Source organism: Apteryx rowi, unplaced genomic scaffold (genome assembly GCF_003343035.1).
Source record: "Apteryx rowi isolate R43461 unplaced genomic scaffold, aptRow1 scaffold_326, whole genome shotgun sequence".
Lineage (NCBI taxonomy): Eukaryota > Metazoa > Chordata > Aves > Apterygiformes > Apterygidae > Apteryx > Apteryx rowi.
In genome coordinates, this window is record NW_020449708.1 from 241,805 (window position 1) to 256,598 (window position 14,794).

Below are 14,794 nucleotides of genomic sequence, written 5' to 3' on the forward strand. Positions count from 1 at the left end.
TTAGCATTTCGATAYGGACAAGGAGAAAAAGACATGTCCACTTATTTCCTTCTCCCTCAGGGGCTGTGTGAGCTGCAGGTGTGGGGCAAGCCCCTGCCCAAGGTCTTTTCTGGGGGACCGAGAGCACCAGCGTGTGACCAAGTTGGTGGCTCGGGGCTTAATAGTGCGTGTTGCTTGGGCTGGCAGTGTGTAAGCTGCAGGCTTTCTGCCTCTGTCTCCCCTCTGCATGCAGCGATGCAGGAGGCATCTGCATGGGAGCTCAGGGCTTGTGCCCAAGGATGAGTTTTCTTTGCAGCCGTCCCACAGCAGTGCCCAGGTATCCGGTGTCCACGACGCCAGCGTGACTGAAGTGGAACAGATACGGCCCCTGGTGGCAGGGGACCGCTCATCCTGAGCAGTGCTGAGTGATGGCCGCAGCATCTTTCTGCACTGTTCTCTGCTAGCTGAGTAGTGACAGCTTCCTGTGCAAAGCTGTGGGCTGTGGACATGAGAGCTTGTAGGCTTCTCTGCGGGTGCTTGGCGAGCAAAGCAGGGCTCCTTCTTGCAAAGGCCGGCTGCAAACTGCTTAGGAAAGGCCAACTGCAAAGGCGGCATGGCACAGCGACAGGAATGGGGGGCTGCTTGCAATGATCCAAGCATTGATCCTGAGGTGGCCTAAGAGGGGTGGCTGCTTGGGGAGAACTGATCTTTGCAATGCTGGTGTCTATAGTGTTTCTAAAAGTGCTAGAGCTGTCTGCAGCTTGCAAGTCATGGACTGGGATGTTCCAGCTGGGGTGTCCTGGAGTAAGTGGCATGCCCAGGTTCACTGCTTGGAAATGGGTGCACACAGAGCAAGCACGTCAAGAAAGGCAGCTCGGGGAAGGGGCCCCCTCCAGGGAACCTCCGGGCCCTGCTGGGTGGGTTTTCTCCCACAGACCTCCATGTGGCTGGTGGCGGTTGCCTTTCTGAGCCCTTCATCTCTGGGAAACACTGAGTAGTCTGTGCTCCCCGTGGAGCTTTGAACCGTGTTGATCGCAGCTCTCCATGCAGTATCCTTGTCAGCCAGGGAATCCCCTGCCCCCCCCCCCCCAGGAGGTGTTTTGGCATGTCACCGAACTGGCTTTCCATGGGAGCTAGGCGCCTGAGCGCTGGGGTTGGAAATGCTCCTTGTCCTAGGGCTCAGCCCCTCCAACCTGCATCTCTGCATGTTGTCTTCACCTAAGGTCCTCCACGTAACATTTCCTGGGTGGGATGGGGGGGCACAGTGCCAGTGACGCTTTCTGGCAGATGAAAGCCCAAATCCCAGCTTGAGCTTGGTTATTCACCCCCTCGCAGCTCTTCGGGCAAGAGGCAGCTTTCCAGGCCCGGCCTTGCAGGTGCCGCTTCCGACAGGTACAGCAATGCCCGGGTGCTTTGCTTGGTTTCCGCAGCTGTGGCTGCRGAGATGCCAGGGAACGAGCTGGCATGATTAAAACGAGCAGGGCGGTCGCTGCCGATCCTGGTGTCCGAGAATGTAACCCCCTCTGAGGTTATGCCCCGCTGCTGCACATTTGCAAACAGGGGAGCTCCCCGAGCCCTCGCGGAGCCTGGGAGCAGTTATCCCTTCCTTCCTGAGGGGCTCAAATCCAAACTGGTGACTCCAGTTTGGATTGGTCCTGGCCTCTGGCTGCCTGGGGAAGCAGGCAGTGCTGGGGCTCGGCAGCACCGCTGCCGCCTGTCATGAGGCCTGGACGTCAGAGCCATCCGCCTGTCGTGACATATTCCAGCCACCCTTCACGCAAACCTCGCTGCTCTGTAAAGTTAATAAACTTGTCACTTGAGCTCTGCCTGCCTGCACCAGCCAAGCCATCATCTAAATTTGGGTGATTATGTTCACCCAGGCCAAGTATCAAGTTACCTGGATCACATGTGCTCCCAGCTGCTATTTAACTGTGAAGCCTCTGGGAGACGCAGCTCTTCACTGCCACTGATGAAAGGCTAATGAAGCCAGTTGTTTGGTTTTTGTATTATTATTATTTTTATAACTATCTTTTGCACTAGTGGTTTTTTTTGTTTTTTTTTAAGTTTTTGTCCTGCCAAGTTCCTTATCTCCACAGCCTGTGCTGCTCTCCCATTGAAGAGCAGCGTAACAACTGGTTTGATTGCTAAATCTGACCACAATGTTTCTGGTTCTTTCAGCAACCACGGAATTAAGGGACTTTTTTGCCAAAGCCCGAAATGGTTCCATTCGGCTCATCAAAGTCATCATTGAGGATGGTAAGTCCTGTTTTTCAGTGCTTTGATTTATGCTGTTTTGTGTCTCTATTTCACGTCTCCTCCTTTCCACTTTATGGCTGTAGCTGAATGTGGCGTCGTGGAAGAGGACTTGTGTTTCTGGAGACCCCGTGGAAAGTCCTGCTGGGGGTTTCTGGAATGCAGCAGGCCAGAATAGACCAGCGAGCACAGAGCAGGGGGGACATGGATGAAGCGCTACAAGTGCAAAATTGGGGTTGCTGTCGATCCTTGCTGGGGGATGTGGTGCTGGCGAGCAGCTTTCAGCAGGCAGAGCCCCGAAGCCTCTGCTGGGGTGACTCAGGCACGCTGCCACTGTTCAGCATAGGCAGTGACTTTGCTGTTGGAGCAGCTGTGCCTGATGTTGGTGTCTGTGCTCGTGAGCTGAGATAGGTGCTGGGCTCTGGGTGGCTTTTACTGCCTCTAAAGCGAAGTGCTGCGTTGCAGGGTGCCCTGCAATAGGCTGCCGTGGTGACAGGTGCTATAGAAACATGTGCAAAGTGGGTGGCAGCCTCCCAAAGCAACAGGGGCGTTCAGAGATGGCAGCATGCAGAGTGGCTTGTGCTCCCCGCAAAGAAGGCGGGGGGAGAGTGCCTGAGCGTTCCCTGCTGAGCTGTTGAGCTGCGGGAGTGATGCATGGCCTATTCCACAGCTGTCCCGTCCCCCCCTGGAAGAGGCATCCCGAATTAGGTGTATGCTCTGTCCTTCCCTGAATGCAGGCAGAGATGGGCAGGAGAAGGTGCCTTGGCCCAGCACCTTGGCTGCCTGGAGCACGGCTGAGCTCTCCACCCTTGGCTGTGCTTGCAGGCTCTCCCAGCTCTTAAAAGCAGCAATGGGAGATATGGCCATTAAACCCACCTGACTGCAGCACCTGGTTCTTTCTGCTGGTGTTATGCTGGGGGCTGCATGTAGCCCAGTGTGCAGGCCTGCTTGCGTTTGGCCCGTCGGAAGGTGACTTTGAGATGCCTCTATATTTATCGAATAAGCAAATGGAACAAAGCACTGATTTAGCATCTCAGCGGGGAACCCGTGTGGTGTAGGTTTTTCCATAACCTCAGTCTCATACAGTTGCATGAATGATTTTTCTCGTGTGAATGCGGATGTTAGTGCCCTGCCAAGCCGCTGTCACGGGCTCCATCAGGTGGGGAGTCCAGGCACTGGTAAGTGTGAAGTGGTTTGCTTCAGCCGTGCTGGAGCTCAGCAGCCAACACGACTTTTGGGCTCCCTTCCTCCCAGTGCTTTGGGAGCACTGCTGCTCCAAATTGCAGGAGGGTGTTCAGCTTGGCACCGCCAGGGCTTGTGGATGTGTCTAAACCCCAGTGTCTTGCAGGGCAGAGATGATCCCTCTCCTCTGCTCTAGCGTGAAGGAGCCCTGATCTGGCAGACAGTCCTCGAGTAAAACAAGAATAACCTTGCACTGTAGCTCTGTGAACACAAAGCAGCAAACATTGAGAGAGACATGTAATCTGTGCTCCCGCCTCCAGCACTGAATGTGGCTGCAGGAGCTGGGAGGGAGTTGTCTTAAAGGGCCCATTTCAACCTGCAGAGTGGTCTAGGGTTTAAGAAGCATAAAGCCTCTTTTGGAAGAGCAACGTAGCCCTGAATTTGGAAGATCTCTTTGCAGTGATTTTGCTCTTTCAGCTCCTTTTCCTTTTGAGAAGAGGGAGTCAGGCTTCTGTTAAGATAAGTCATAAAGGCTCAGCCTGTAATAAGGTGCGAGGACTTACAGTGCTGACTTCAGATTGCGGCTAGTGCTGCCAGCAAGAGACTCTTTACCGTCAATGGAAACCATATTCCACCATCTCCGCTCGGACTGAATGGGATATATTTATCTGTGCGATGTGTCATTGTCAGCAGCTGCTTTATAGACCAGCCGCATTTGGCAGTGTTTGTGTGTCTGGGTCCAGCCCTCCCCATCCCCAGCTGCCGCTGCCTCCTTCTCCCAGGCCTRGACCAGCAACTGCCACCCTGGCTGCTCCCAGCCCAGCAGGATCTGTCTGGATACCCCCTGCAGATCATGTCCAGAGTTGCTTGGGTGTCTTGTCGTGCAGAGGTGCAGAAATGCCTGAGCCGCACTGCACAGTGCTGGCTCCTGCGCCGCCTCGAACAGCGAGCGTCCCCGCTGAGCAGCTCCAGAGTCGGAGCCTCCTGAGGAGGCAGGTGGAAGGAGGTGAGCTGGGAGCACCTCCACACCGGAGAGGGCTTGGCCCACAGGGAGCAAGTCGGTGGTGATGCTGCTGACATGACTCGAGCGCCTCCCATCACTTCCCCTGCCACTGCCACCCGTGTGACTTGGGGCAAGTTGCCTAGTTCCCCCTGTGCCACGGCTCTTCCTCTGTAGCATGAGGAGAAAAGCGTCATGCAGGAATAAGCCCCCAGGTGGACATCGCAGCTGGACAGACGGACTTGGGCCTGCTGACCCTGGAAGAGAGAGACTCTGAGCCAGCCAGGAGGACTTACCAGCTGCCATGCCTGTGGAGGGGATGGAGAAGCGGAGCCTCCAGCCCTGCCAAATGGGTTGTGGAGGGGACTTCTGCCCTAAGGGTTATCTGTCTTGGGACAGGATGCTTGACCAGTGGATCAGGAGCGGGTGCAGGCAGACCAGAGCAAGGAACAGGCGTGCCGTGCAAGCCAGCCCCACTGGGTGTCCTGAGCAGTGGCACTCGCCTAGAAACATCTTGGGCTATGTCTGTAACTTCATTTGGAGGAAGCTTGTGCACAGGTTTACGCCTGTTTACGGTCCCAAATGCTACTGCAGTGCATGTCAGAGCAGGCAACAGTATGTGGAAGGAGAGGAAGAAGTAAAAGGAGCCTTCTGCATGTTACAGCAGATGCTCTGGGCATCCCCTGCATGTCCCCAGGACGACGGCTGCGGCTGAGCAATGCTTTTAAAGAAGGCCCTTTACACTGACGTTGCTCTTGAGTCTGGCTGCGGACTGGTACTGCTGAGAGAAGCTGAAGTCTGGTGGAGACGGTGCCTGGAGAACAGCTGTGCTGTGGTGTCTGTTGACCTGCCCGTCTGTTCCCCTGTCTGCTGCTTCCCGCCAGCCGCTGCTCTGGCAGGAGCAGGTCACACGCGGCTTCCCAGCTGGGAGCCGCTGCGCAGGGAGGCGAGTGAACCCACAGCAAGCCGCTGGTGCTCRTGAAGTTGTCTGGCAGAGCTGGCTGCTGCTCTGAGGCTGCCCTGGGAAGCTTAGCAACGTTTTACGGGCATGAAAGCGATTTTTGGTACAAAGTGTTTTTCCATGATGGGGGGAATCTGTCCTAGTCACACCTAGGTGTGTGCAGGTGTCTCAGCACAGCCTTCTTGATGATCTTGCCCTGATGGGGCTTTCCTCGCTGGGGGTGAGATTCTTTGCACGCCCACAGTGGTGGTGGTTGTCTGGGAGCCTTTCAAACGGTGGCTCTGAGGCAGTCCTGGGACCGCTGGTATGCCTGTGTATCACAGCTCCTCGTCTGGGGGCGATGGGGCTTGAAGGAGCAGGGGGCTCTGAGGGAGCTGGYCCTCTTCTGCCTCATGGTGCTCCTGGGTCCCGCGCCGTTCCCCAGTGCTCGGGAGGCCAGCGCTGCAGGCAGGGCTGCCTTTTACGGGCATGAGCAAGGGAGCCTGCATGCAGCCAAGTGTCAGGCATGGCTCGAGGGCCAGAAACCCTCCCGGCTGCGCTCGGGTGTCTCCGTGAAGGGTGGTGGGGCTGTCGGGGCAGAGAGGAAGTGTTTCCATTCATGTGTGGTTACGCTTCCGGGCTTGGCAGGGCCTGAAGGCTTGAACACAGCCCCATTCCACCGCCATCCGCTCCCCAGCTACATCTGCTTCRATCTTGAGGAGAACAACTAGTGTTTTCCAGCAGCAGAGCTCTGTGGAAATGAAGCATGTCAAAATTGGGTGCAAGTTGCCTGTTTCTTCCGTCTTACTGATGCTCATGCACACAGAAGTGTCCCCGTGTCTTCAGACTGCAGCAGAAATAGCTGGTGACAGTCTCCATCTCTAAAGACCGTGGCTTGGTGAAGGCRGTTCCCTTTTCTGACACTTCCTGGGCTAACGGGAACACCAGCCATCCCAGGTCATGCATGGAAAAATGCTGTAGTGCCTTTTGCTTTGCTGCATGGGCTAGGGAGGAAAACTTGCCCTGAACGGAGCCTGGTGATTGAGTTGAACTGCAAAGAGGCTGGGGGAGGAAGCACTCTAAGAAGCAAGAAAAGCTAAGGAGTGATGCTGGAGATGTTCCTAAGCAGAGCGAACTTTGGGGGCAGCGGGTACTTGGCTTTTGATCCGTGTTGCTCCCTCTCTTCACAGGGAGCAGAGGTGCTCTCTGCAAGCACCCACTGATCGTGCCTGCTAACAACTCCTGTCCGTGCTGGCCTTGAAGAGAATCGATACAGTTCAGGAAGTCCTGCTGTCTCTGAAAAGAGAAGTCTGATCTTTCTTTTTATTTTTGTTTTCAAAATGACTTGTGCGTCTCCAGAACCTGTCAAGTCTTGAGGTCAGACTTGTAATCCTTGAAGCAATTCAGCTCCTACTTGTCGGACTTGTTGCAGGACCGAACGCTGGAGTTGGTGCCTGGGCTGGCACAGCGTGGCATTTGTGGAATGGCAGAAGTAGGTCCTCCAACCTAGTGAAAATCCCTGGATTGTGGTGCAGGTTGCTGACAACACTGCTGAGGTCTGGTTCCTTCAAACACTGTGTTTGAGCCTGACTTGCACACAGCTTGGGAATTGTGACTTGGAGAGGATCAGCACTGATTTGGAGCAGGAATATGGGGGAGGAGAGTCACCTTGTGCATAGGCTTTTGGGTCACTTAGCAAATGGGGACACCTGCAAGCTGCCAGTGGGTTTGGCCAGGAGAAATTCACTGTGGTCTCTGTGTGAGCCCAGGTCTTGGGACAGAGGAGTATTTTTTTCCATGGCTGCTTCATTTGTTTTAGGAGTACCTTGACTTTTTATGACTCTCTTCTCTTTCTCCAAACAGTTCTGTTGAAGGTAAAGTATTTTTGCACCATTTCTGTGCTGAAAGTGCAGGCTGGGCATGTCTGTGGACCATATGTGGCATGGTGGTACCTCTCTGGGGAAGGACTGGCAGAATGGCTCTGAGCAAGTTGCTAATTGTCTCGAAGCTTGAAGCCTAGTCTGCTTTTTGCAAGTGTTCCCCCTGTCCAACGTGCAGGAAAGCTCCCTTGGGTTTGTGGTGTCCTGCCGTCAAGACGCAGGCTTATGTGTGCAATGAGTGCAAAAGCCTCACTGCTGCCCTTGGGGTACCTAGGAATCTCCTGCTGTTCCTGTCTTGTCAAGAGTTCCTCACACGAGGATGTGGAGAGAGCAGAGAAAGCTAGACCAAGCTCATGCCAGGGAAAGCTGTCATGGTAGAAGTTTGCTCTGAGGCTGTGGGAAGATACTCGTGGAGTGTATGTTTGGARTTGCTCTGATTTTTGTGCCTTACCTTTAGCAGCCCTTGCTGGCATCATGTGTCCTTCATGAACAAATAATTGCAGGTTTTAGCATGTGGTAGCTGATGCCATCACAGGGCTGTGTTGAGGAGGGAAGGCTTCTTCTGCTCTCTGTGAAGAAAATGCCTTAGTCTGATGGTGCCAGAGGGTAGGAGTAATTTATCCCAAAGGTGGAGTGACCAACACTTTATTCTTCTGTTTGACTCAACTAAAAAAGTATTTTCTACCCTGTGTTGCATGAAAGCAGAAGCAGTTTGAAGTGACTTGGGGATAAAGTCAGGCACAAAACTAGTTGTTGGAGTATTCAGTGACTTGTTTGCCATCTCTGCTGAAAGTGCCCCCCTTCCCTCTTGCAACAGGGGCTGTGACCTCCACGCGCATCCTGGAGGAGTCCTGAGCCTGCATGCTCCCTCTCTCGAGGATCAGGAGGCTCCACATGCGTTTCTTGACATCCAGATGGGAGAGGACATGTGTTGGTTATTTGCTCGGTTTTGGGACTGACTGCTGAAGCCGGAGGTGCCTCCCCAAGCCGGGCTGGCTCCCCTCCAGCTGTAGCTTCCTGACTGTGGCTGTGTGTTGGCGTGCCTGAATCAGCCRGGCTTGGTCACCCTCCTGGGACTGGCATGGGGATGCGGCAGCTCTTAATGCCATCCCAGCTTTCCTGCAGTGGGCTTTGAAAGAGGGGTAGTTTGCAGCTGCCGAGATGGAAGGGTTAGGAGAGAGCTGCTTTGCTGGAGAAGCAGCACCAAAGAGTCACTGCAAACAGTAGTGCCGGGCTTGCACGCTCAGGGCGCGCGTCGGCTGGGCCGGACTGCGCCTGGCCGGGAGAGGCAGCGAGCGGGCTGGGCTGGCCAGGCTGGCAGTCGGAAACGTCAGAGTTGCTTGGGAGGCAGCGACCAGAGCTGAGGTTTCCGCTCGTGCTCACGCCGTCGTGTTAACCTCGGCTGCAGAGGCCCCTTCGCTGTGCCTGTGGCTCGTACGTGGTGCGCCTGGCATCACCCGGAGGACCTGCGCGAGGCAGCGCAGCGTGTGAGTGGGGCCGTGGCAGCCGTTCTGCGGCGGGTTCGTGTTGCGGATGAGTTGAAGCCGCCGTGGCTTCTCCAGCGCTACAGTGGCAGCGCGTAGGTCAGCCGGTGCCGGGTGCCCCTGAGTCACGCGCTGGTTTTTCCCGCAGCAGGTTTCACCTTGTAGCACATGCGGAGAAGCAGTCTGCTGTTCATTGTGGTAGTTGTCTTTTGACTGTTCACTGCTGGTTGTTGTTGGGTTGGGGTGTTTTTAATTGCTGCCAGGTCACGTGCAGCCAGCAGCTGTTCAGTGTGGGTGTTTTCTAGCTGGAATATTGTAAGAAATCCTAGATCAGTTTTTCTTTCCCTCACTCTGTTCTCCTTAAACACCCAGTCATAATCTCTGGAGTGAGTGAAGGTGAGAGGTTTGTCCCTGGCTCAGGGGCAGCAGATCTGGGCCAACGCTCAGTGCCCTGGGAAACTCCCTCCTGAAACGTCTTGTCTTATTGACCCTGGCAATGGTTCCTCTGAATTACCCTGCTCTCCCTTCCCTAATCAGGCTTCCGATTGTTTGTGTTTCTTCTCGGTACTCTCACGTTCATTTTGCAAGGGATTTGGAGTATGTTGGGAATTGGTTTCTTCCAGGCTTCTCCACAAGGATCACGTCCGCAAGCCCGCAGTGCCTGAGCCAAGGGGTTGTCCACATGGCGAGCAGCCCCTGTCCTCCCCTGCCGACTCTCCTCCGGGAGCATGGGCCGGCTGTCTGTCCCTGCGTGCCGGGGCAGGCTCGCGGCGGTGCCGGCAGAGGCGTTCTCGCCCATCAGCAGCCCCTGCTAGCTCGCCCCGTCCCGCTCCCTCGCGTGGGGGTCTGTCCCCCCGGCCGGGCACCCCCTGGGCGCGACTCCTGTCGGAGAGCAGCGGGGCTGGGCTCTCGGCGTTGGCGCCCTTCGGCCCGGGGAGGGCGAGCAGCCGCGTCCGCGGTGCATTCCCACGCTGCTCGCTGGGCTCCCTGGCTGCCGCATGCCATCGGGGAGTGTGCAGAGGCGCTGCTCGGCTTAGCCTGAGGCCACAGCTTACTTCTGCGGGAAGCCAGCGTGCCGCAGAGGGCGAGGGCGCGCTCGGGTCCCGTTCCTGCCGCGGCGTCAGCTTCTCCAAGCGTCTGCCTCGCCCGGACGTTTCTCCTGGTCTTGGGCTTCCAGCCTTCGTGGACCCCAACGGGGCCATGGCCTGGGGAAAGCCTCCAAAAGATTTTTTCCTGAATCTTTTTTTGAGTCGCAAAGTCTCCCCCCAACCCTTCTGCGTMTAAAGCGGCAATAAAATACGCCGTTTGGCAGAAACGTAGCTGCAGCCTGGCAGCCAGCCTGCCGCCCCTTCCTAGCAGCAGGGCTCACCAAATGCTGGGCTCTGCTGAGCGGTTGCTTTTCTCTGGGTCCTTCCCAAGCTTTCATTCCTGCTTTGGTTTGGCCCGCACAGATCTTTTGTGTTTATAGGATGCCTGTGCTAGTGTTTGAATCTGTTAAATCCTGTGAGTTTGGGTTATTTATTCTCCCACCCCCCAATAGGGGGAGGGTACTCAGAAGAGCTGAAACTGGTCTATTTTTGACTCAAGTCACCCGTTCCCAGCCTGGTGGGCAAAACGGGTGCGGGGCAGCGTGTGCTGCATGTAGCCCGGAGCAGGGAGATGGCTACGCCACGGTGCTGGGTGTGCCACCTCCAGGCGCATCCTGCTCCCGTGCCCCCCGGCCAGCGGGAGCCGAGCGCTGCCCGCGTGCCTGAGCGCTCTGCTTGGCATTTGGGGCTCCCAGCCCTGTTTATACTTCTGTGCCAGTGGAAAAAAAATATGCTTCAGACACTTGAGACGCTACCACGTGTCTGAAATATGTAGGTCACTTCCAGAGACCCTGGCGCTCTTAGCAACCCTGGCACCGGCAGGGCTGGCCGGGGAGGCCAGGAAGGGCGAGAGCACCGGTGCCACCGCCGTGGGGACAGCCTCTTTGCCCTGGCTGCGGGGGAAATCGGCCGGCAGAGGCCGGCTCTGCCTGCTCGCGTGGACCCCGGGAGGTTGGACCGGCCGTGCTCTTCCCGCTGCCGCAGGGTGAGGCAGTGTCGGTGAGTGCCAGCGCCTTTTCCCACACCTCCCGTTACCCCAGGACAGTAGGTACCACTGCTCCAGGCCTCCAGAAGTCCATACGGACAGACGTGCGTATGGACACAAGTGATCTGCAGCTACAGCTGCCCTGGGCCTTGCTGGCTCTTGCAGCCAGGATAATATCTGCAGGGATGTGGATGCCCTCCCCAGCAGGAGCACGGCACCGGCTGCAAGGTGGCACTGGGCGTGCTGAGCAGCAGTGGCACAGTTTACGCTCTGGGGTGTATGAGGAGCTGGTAAGGAGACCAGGAGAGGTGGTCGGAGCCTTGTGAAATGTCTCTGCCCTCCACACCGTGTCCCACAAACTAGAGCTTTGCATGCCTTGCAGCCRAGCCAGGGTGTCTGTGTCTGTGGGAAGCCTCCAGTTCCCACGGGCGTGGGCTTTGGGTGTCTTCTCTGATTCTGATACTTCTGAGATTATGGAGAGCTTGATGAGGGTAGCTTTAGCTCATCTTCCCGGCCTGTTTGGCTTTTGCTATGGGCTCTTTCTTCAGCACCCTGCATCTAGCCAGACCTGGTTCCACATGGCACCGTGTCCTGGATCAGCAGAGTTGGAGAGGTCCTCTAGCACCAAAGCCCGTCGAGATTCCCCTGCTGAAGAGGCAGGAGGTTTCATTTATTCATTCATTCATGGATCCATTCCCCCAGTCCTTGCAGCCCTGAGCTGCTGTCAAGGAGGGAGGGGTTGAGGGCCACACAGCTAGAGGGAGCAGAGTGAGAAGGCCACTGCATAGCTGTTGGTGGTCTCTGCCAAGAGGAGACACCCCACAGTGAGGAGCACGAGAGGGGAAGAGGTGCTTGGATAGAGGCCATGGGATGTAGAGAGAAAGCCAGGCCCTCCAAGGCTGCCACAGCCCAAACGGAAACAGGCTCCTGGGGAGATGGTGGAGCAGAGCTGTTTGCAGTCGTTGTTTGAAAGCCAGAGGAACCGCTGTAGGGTGAGAAGCTGAGAGATGCAGCCAGTTCTCCAGCGTCGCGCTGCAAGTGGGTGGGAAATAAGTGGCATGCAAATGGCAGGTTCCTGCCCTTGTCCGCAGGCTGGCTTGAACCACAAGCTGCTACCCGGCGCTTAGCGGTTGTGTCCAAGCTGTGATCCTGGAGTGGGGAAGCTGCAGCCAAGGAGGGAGCCAGAGTTTGGCTCCAGACCTTGTTTTGGTGCATGCCTTTAACCTCTCTGTGGGCAGACAGGAGGCTGGGAGCTCTCGCCCTCCCTGCCTGCCATTCCCGAGGTCGCCGAGGCTTTGGCATGGTGTCAGGATTGTCCAGGGCCCGTCCCCACTGGCAGTGCCTTCTCATCCAGCTGTTTGCCTGCTGATGAGGCTTTTAATACAAACAGATGTGAGGGGCCTGTTCAGCTGATGAAAGACATGGCAATTGCCGGTGGTGTTTCGGATTGATCCGGTCTGCTCCTGAAGGTCACGTGCCTCGTGGCCATGCGTGTGTCTCGCCTCTCGAAGGCACTGCTCCTGCTGCACGGCCAGGGCTGTGCTGGTGGACAGGCACAGGCAGAAGCCATGGCTGCTGGTGGGGTTGTTCATCTTTCCTCTTGCCATCACAGGGAGAGCCAGGGACCCTGCTTCGTTTCGATGCCAGCCCCAGCACCCATCGCTTTGCCGGTGGAAGGGCAGCTGGGCCGAGGGGGGTGGTGGGAAGAGCCCTGCTGTCCCGGGGCTGGGTCGCAGCGTGACAGCAGTGTTTGCCCGGGGAGTTGCAGCATGCCGTGGGCTCTGCTGTCACAGCCCTTGTCACCTGGCTTTTCTGGTCCAGTTGTCTTGTCCCATGCACTGAGCTGGCACCTCTTCTTGCAGTCCAATTGCTGTTTCGCTCTTCCTTGCCCCTGCGTCTGTGCAGGGGCAGCAACAAGGCCTCTCCCGTGTGCCACTTATGTCTGACACATGGAGAAAAAGGCACCTTTCCCAGCTGCAGGCTGGTGCCACAGGCCTGGTGTCACTGAGCTGGGAGGTCTGGCCTGCTGGCAGTGGAGGAGGTGGAGGGGTATGGTCTCCTGGTGGCCGTGCACAGCCTCTTGGGGGAAGGAGGATGCTGACAACTGCAAAAGGGATGGTGTACGTTGACGGTACCACCCACGTGGCTCCCAGGACTCCAAGCCAGCCTGGTCACCCGTGAGCATGTGCACACATGCGCCCATGGTTAGAGACTGTAGTGCCTTGATCTGTTTTTGTGGGGGATGGCAGAGGCATCATTCTCAACAGCTGAGCCCTGAAGTTACAGGAAGCCCTAGAGAGGCTGTTCTGCAGTCCTGGACTGTGAGCCAAGTCTTGCCTTTTGTAATGCATCGCGTTTTCTTTCTTCTCCTTCCAGAACAGCTCGTGTTGGGAGCACACAAAGAACTGTCCCGGCGCTGGGATGTGGATTACGATGCCTTTGTGTTGCCGCTGCTGGATGAGCAGCAGCCGTGTTACATCCTGTACCGCCTGGACAGCCAGAACGCCCAGGGCTATGAGTGGCTCTTCGTCTCTTGGTCCCCTGACAACTCGCCAGTAAGCTCTGCTCTCCTTGCGCTCCCCTTTCTGCCCTGCGTGGGGCTGGGAGGGAGAAGGGCTTCCCGCCGCTCGCCTGGGAGCGAGCGTGAGGACACGGGCACGCTCGCAGGGAAGATCTAGCTGGAGATGGAGAGTGAAGGAGATGTAAGCTAAGTTGGATGACTGTGTGCTGAGCCAGTGGAGGAGTCTTCACACTATCTGTTACCGTACCCTGACTAAGAAGTGAAACCGTTTTGGGGATGGGGGAATTTTTTAAGACACAGTAACAGATATACCAGAACTTGCCTCGTTGTCCTCTTCGCAGCACTGTGTTTCAAGGTAACTTTCTGCAGGTTTGTTTAGGAAAGCTGGCGGGGTAGCTAAGCGCTCTGTAGCACTGTTTATTTAGGCTCATTCCTGAATTAGAGCGCTGGGCAGGCACAGATGCTTTATAGCGTGGTCTTGTCCTGCCTGCTGCGAAAGCACATGGCAGGTCCTGGCGGGAGCCTGGGCTGGGATATAGGGAGGGGGAGTGGAATGGGCCAAGAGATCATCCTCTTAAAAAGGCTGTGCAGATCTGCTTCCCTCAGGGAAGATGTGTAACTTCAGACCAGCAATGACACCTGGTGGTTGTTGGATTAGTTTTGGTGTTTCTGTAGCATGTAGTGGCATCTCTAATATACCTCATTTAGCTCTAAGTTACCATGAGAGAGAGGCTTCTTGTTCCCTTTTGCAGGTGAACGGAGGTGACATCTTAACTAAGTCTCAAGCCAGCAGCAGAGCTGGTGCAAAAGGACAAAGTTGTACCTGATGCTACTTTAAAGAATTCTGGTCATACAGCTTTTCCTCTGGAAAATGTTGTTTTGATAAAGGCATCCCCATTAAAAAAAAAAACCTTTCAGTGAACCCCAAGCTTTCTTACCATGCTAATACATGTACTAGTCTAATATATATTAAATAAAATGTGTAGGCTCTTATTGCAAAAGAACCTTGTGCCAAAGGACACTTGCAAAAGTTCTTCTCTAAAGAACATTTTAAAGAAGAATATTGTAAAAGAAGTGCTAAAAGGTGAATGGAAACAAAACATTTTGCCTTGTCAGTGGGAAATTTTTATTTGAAATGTGTTCCCTTGTGAGAGCTCGGAAGGAAAAATATCTCAGTTCTCTTGTTCCCTTGCTACAGAAGTGTTTGCAGGATTCCCTGTGGAACCAATTTCCATCCTGCACTGCTGTTAGTTGATTCAAGGGTGGAAGTTTTCACTAGTATCATCTGTTCTAGCTCTGTTCTGAGGTGATTTGTCTGAGATGTCCCAAAGAGCTTTGCTGCTTGTGGAAATGCTGGCTTGACTCACATGGTGCTCTTTGATAAGGTGGCTGTCTGCTTTTAAGTGATGCTGGCAGTATTTGAACCTTCTCTTGCAGAAACCCAAAGTGCTGATGAAAAATGTTGAGACAAGCCATTGAAGT

At 55.4% G+C, this 14,794-nt stretch overlaps 1 protein-coding gene across 1 annotated transcript in view; it reads left to right on the forward strand.

Moving 5' to 3' along the window:
* The window catches only part of TWF2 (twinfilin actin binding protein 2), a 41,960-nt gene that overhangs the window by 12,074 nt on the left and 15,092 nt on the right, over positions 1 to 14,794 (forward strand). Inside the window, exons 2-3 of the mRNA XM_026071506.1 lie at positions 2,158 to 2,235; positions 13,168 to 13,346. Coding sequence (XP_025927291.1) covers positions 2,158 to 2,235; positions 13,168 to 13,346 — 257 coding nt within the window. The remainder of the gene's footprint in view (positions 1 to 2,157; positions 2,236 to 13,167; positions 13,347 to 14,794) is intronic.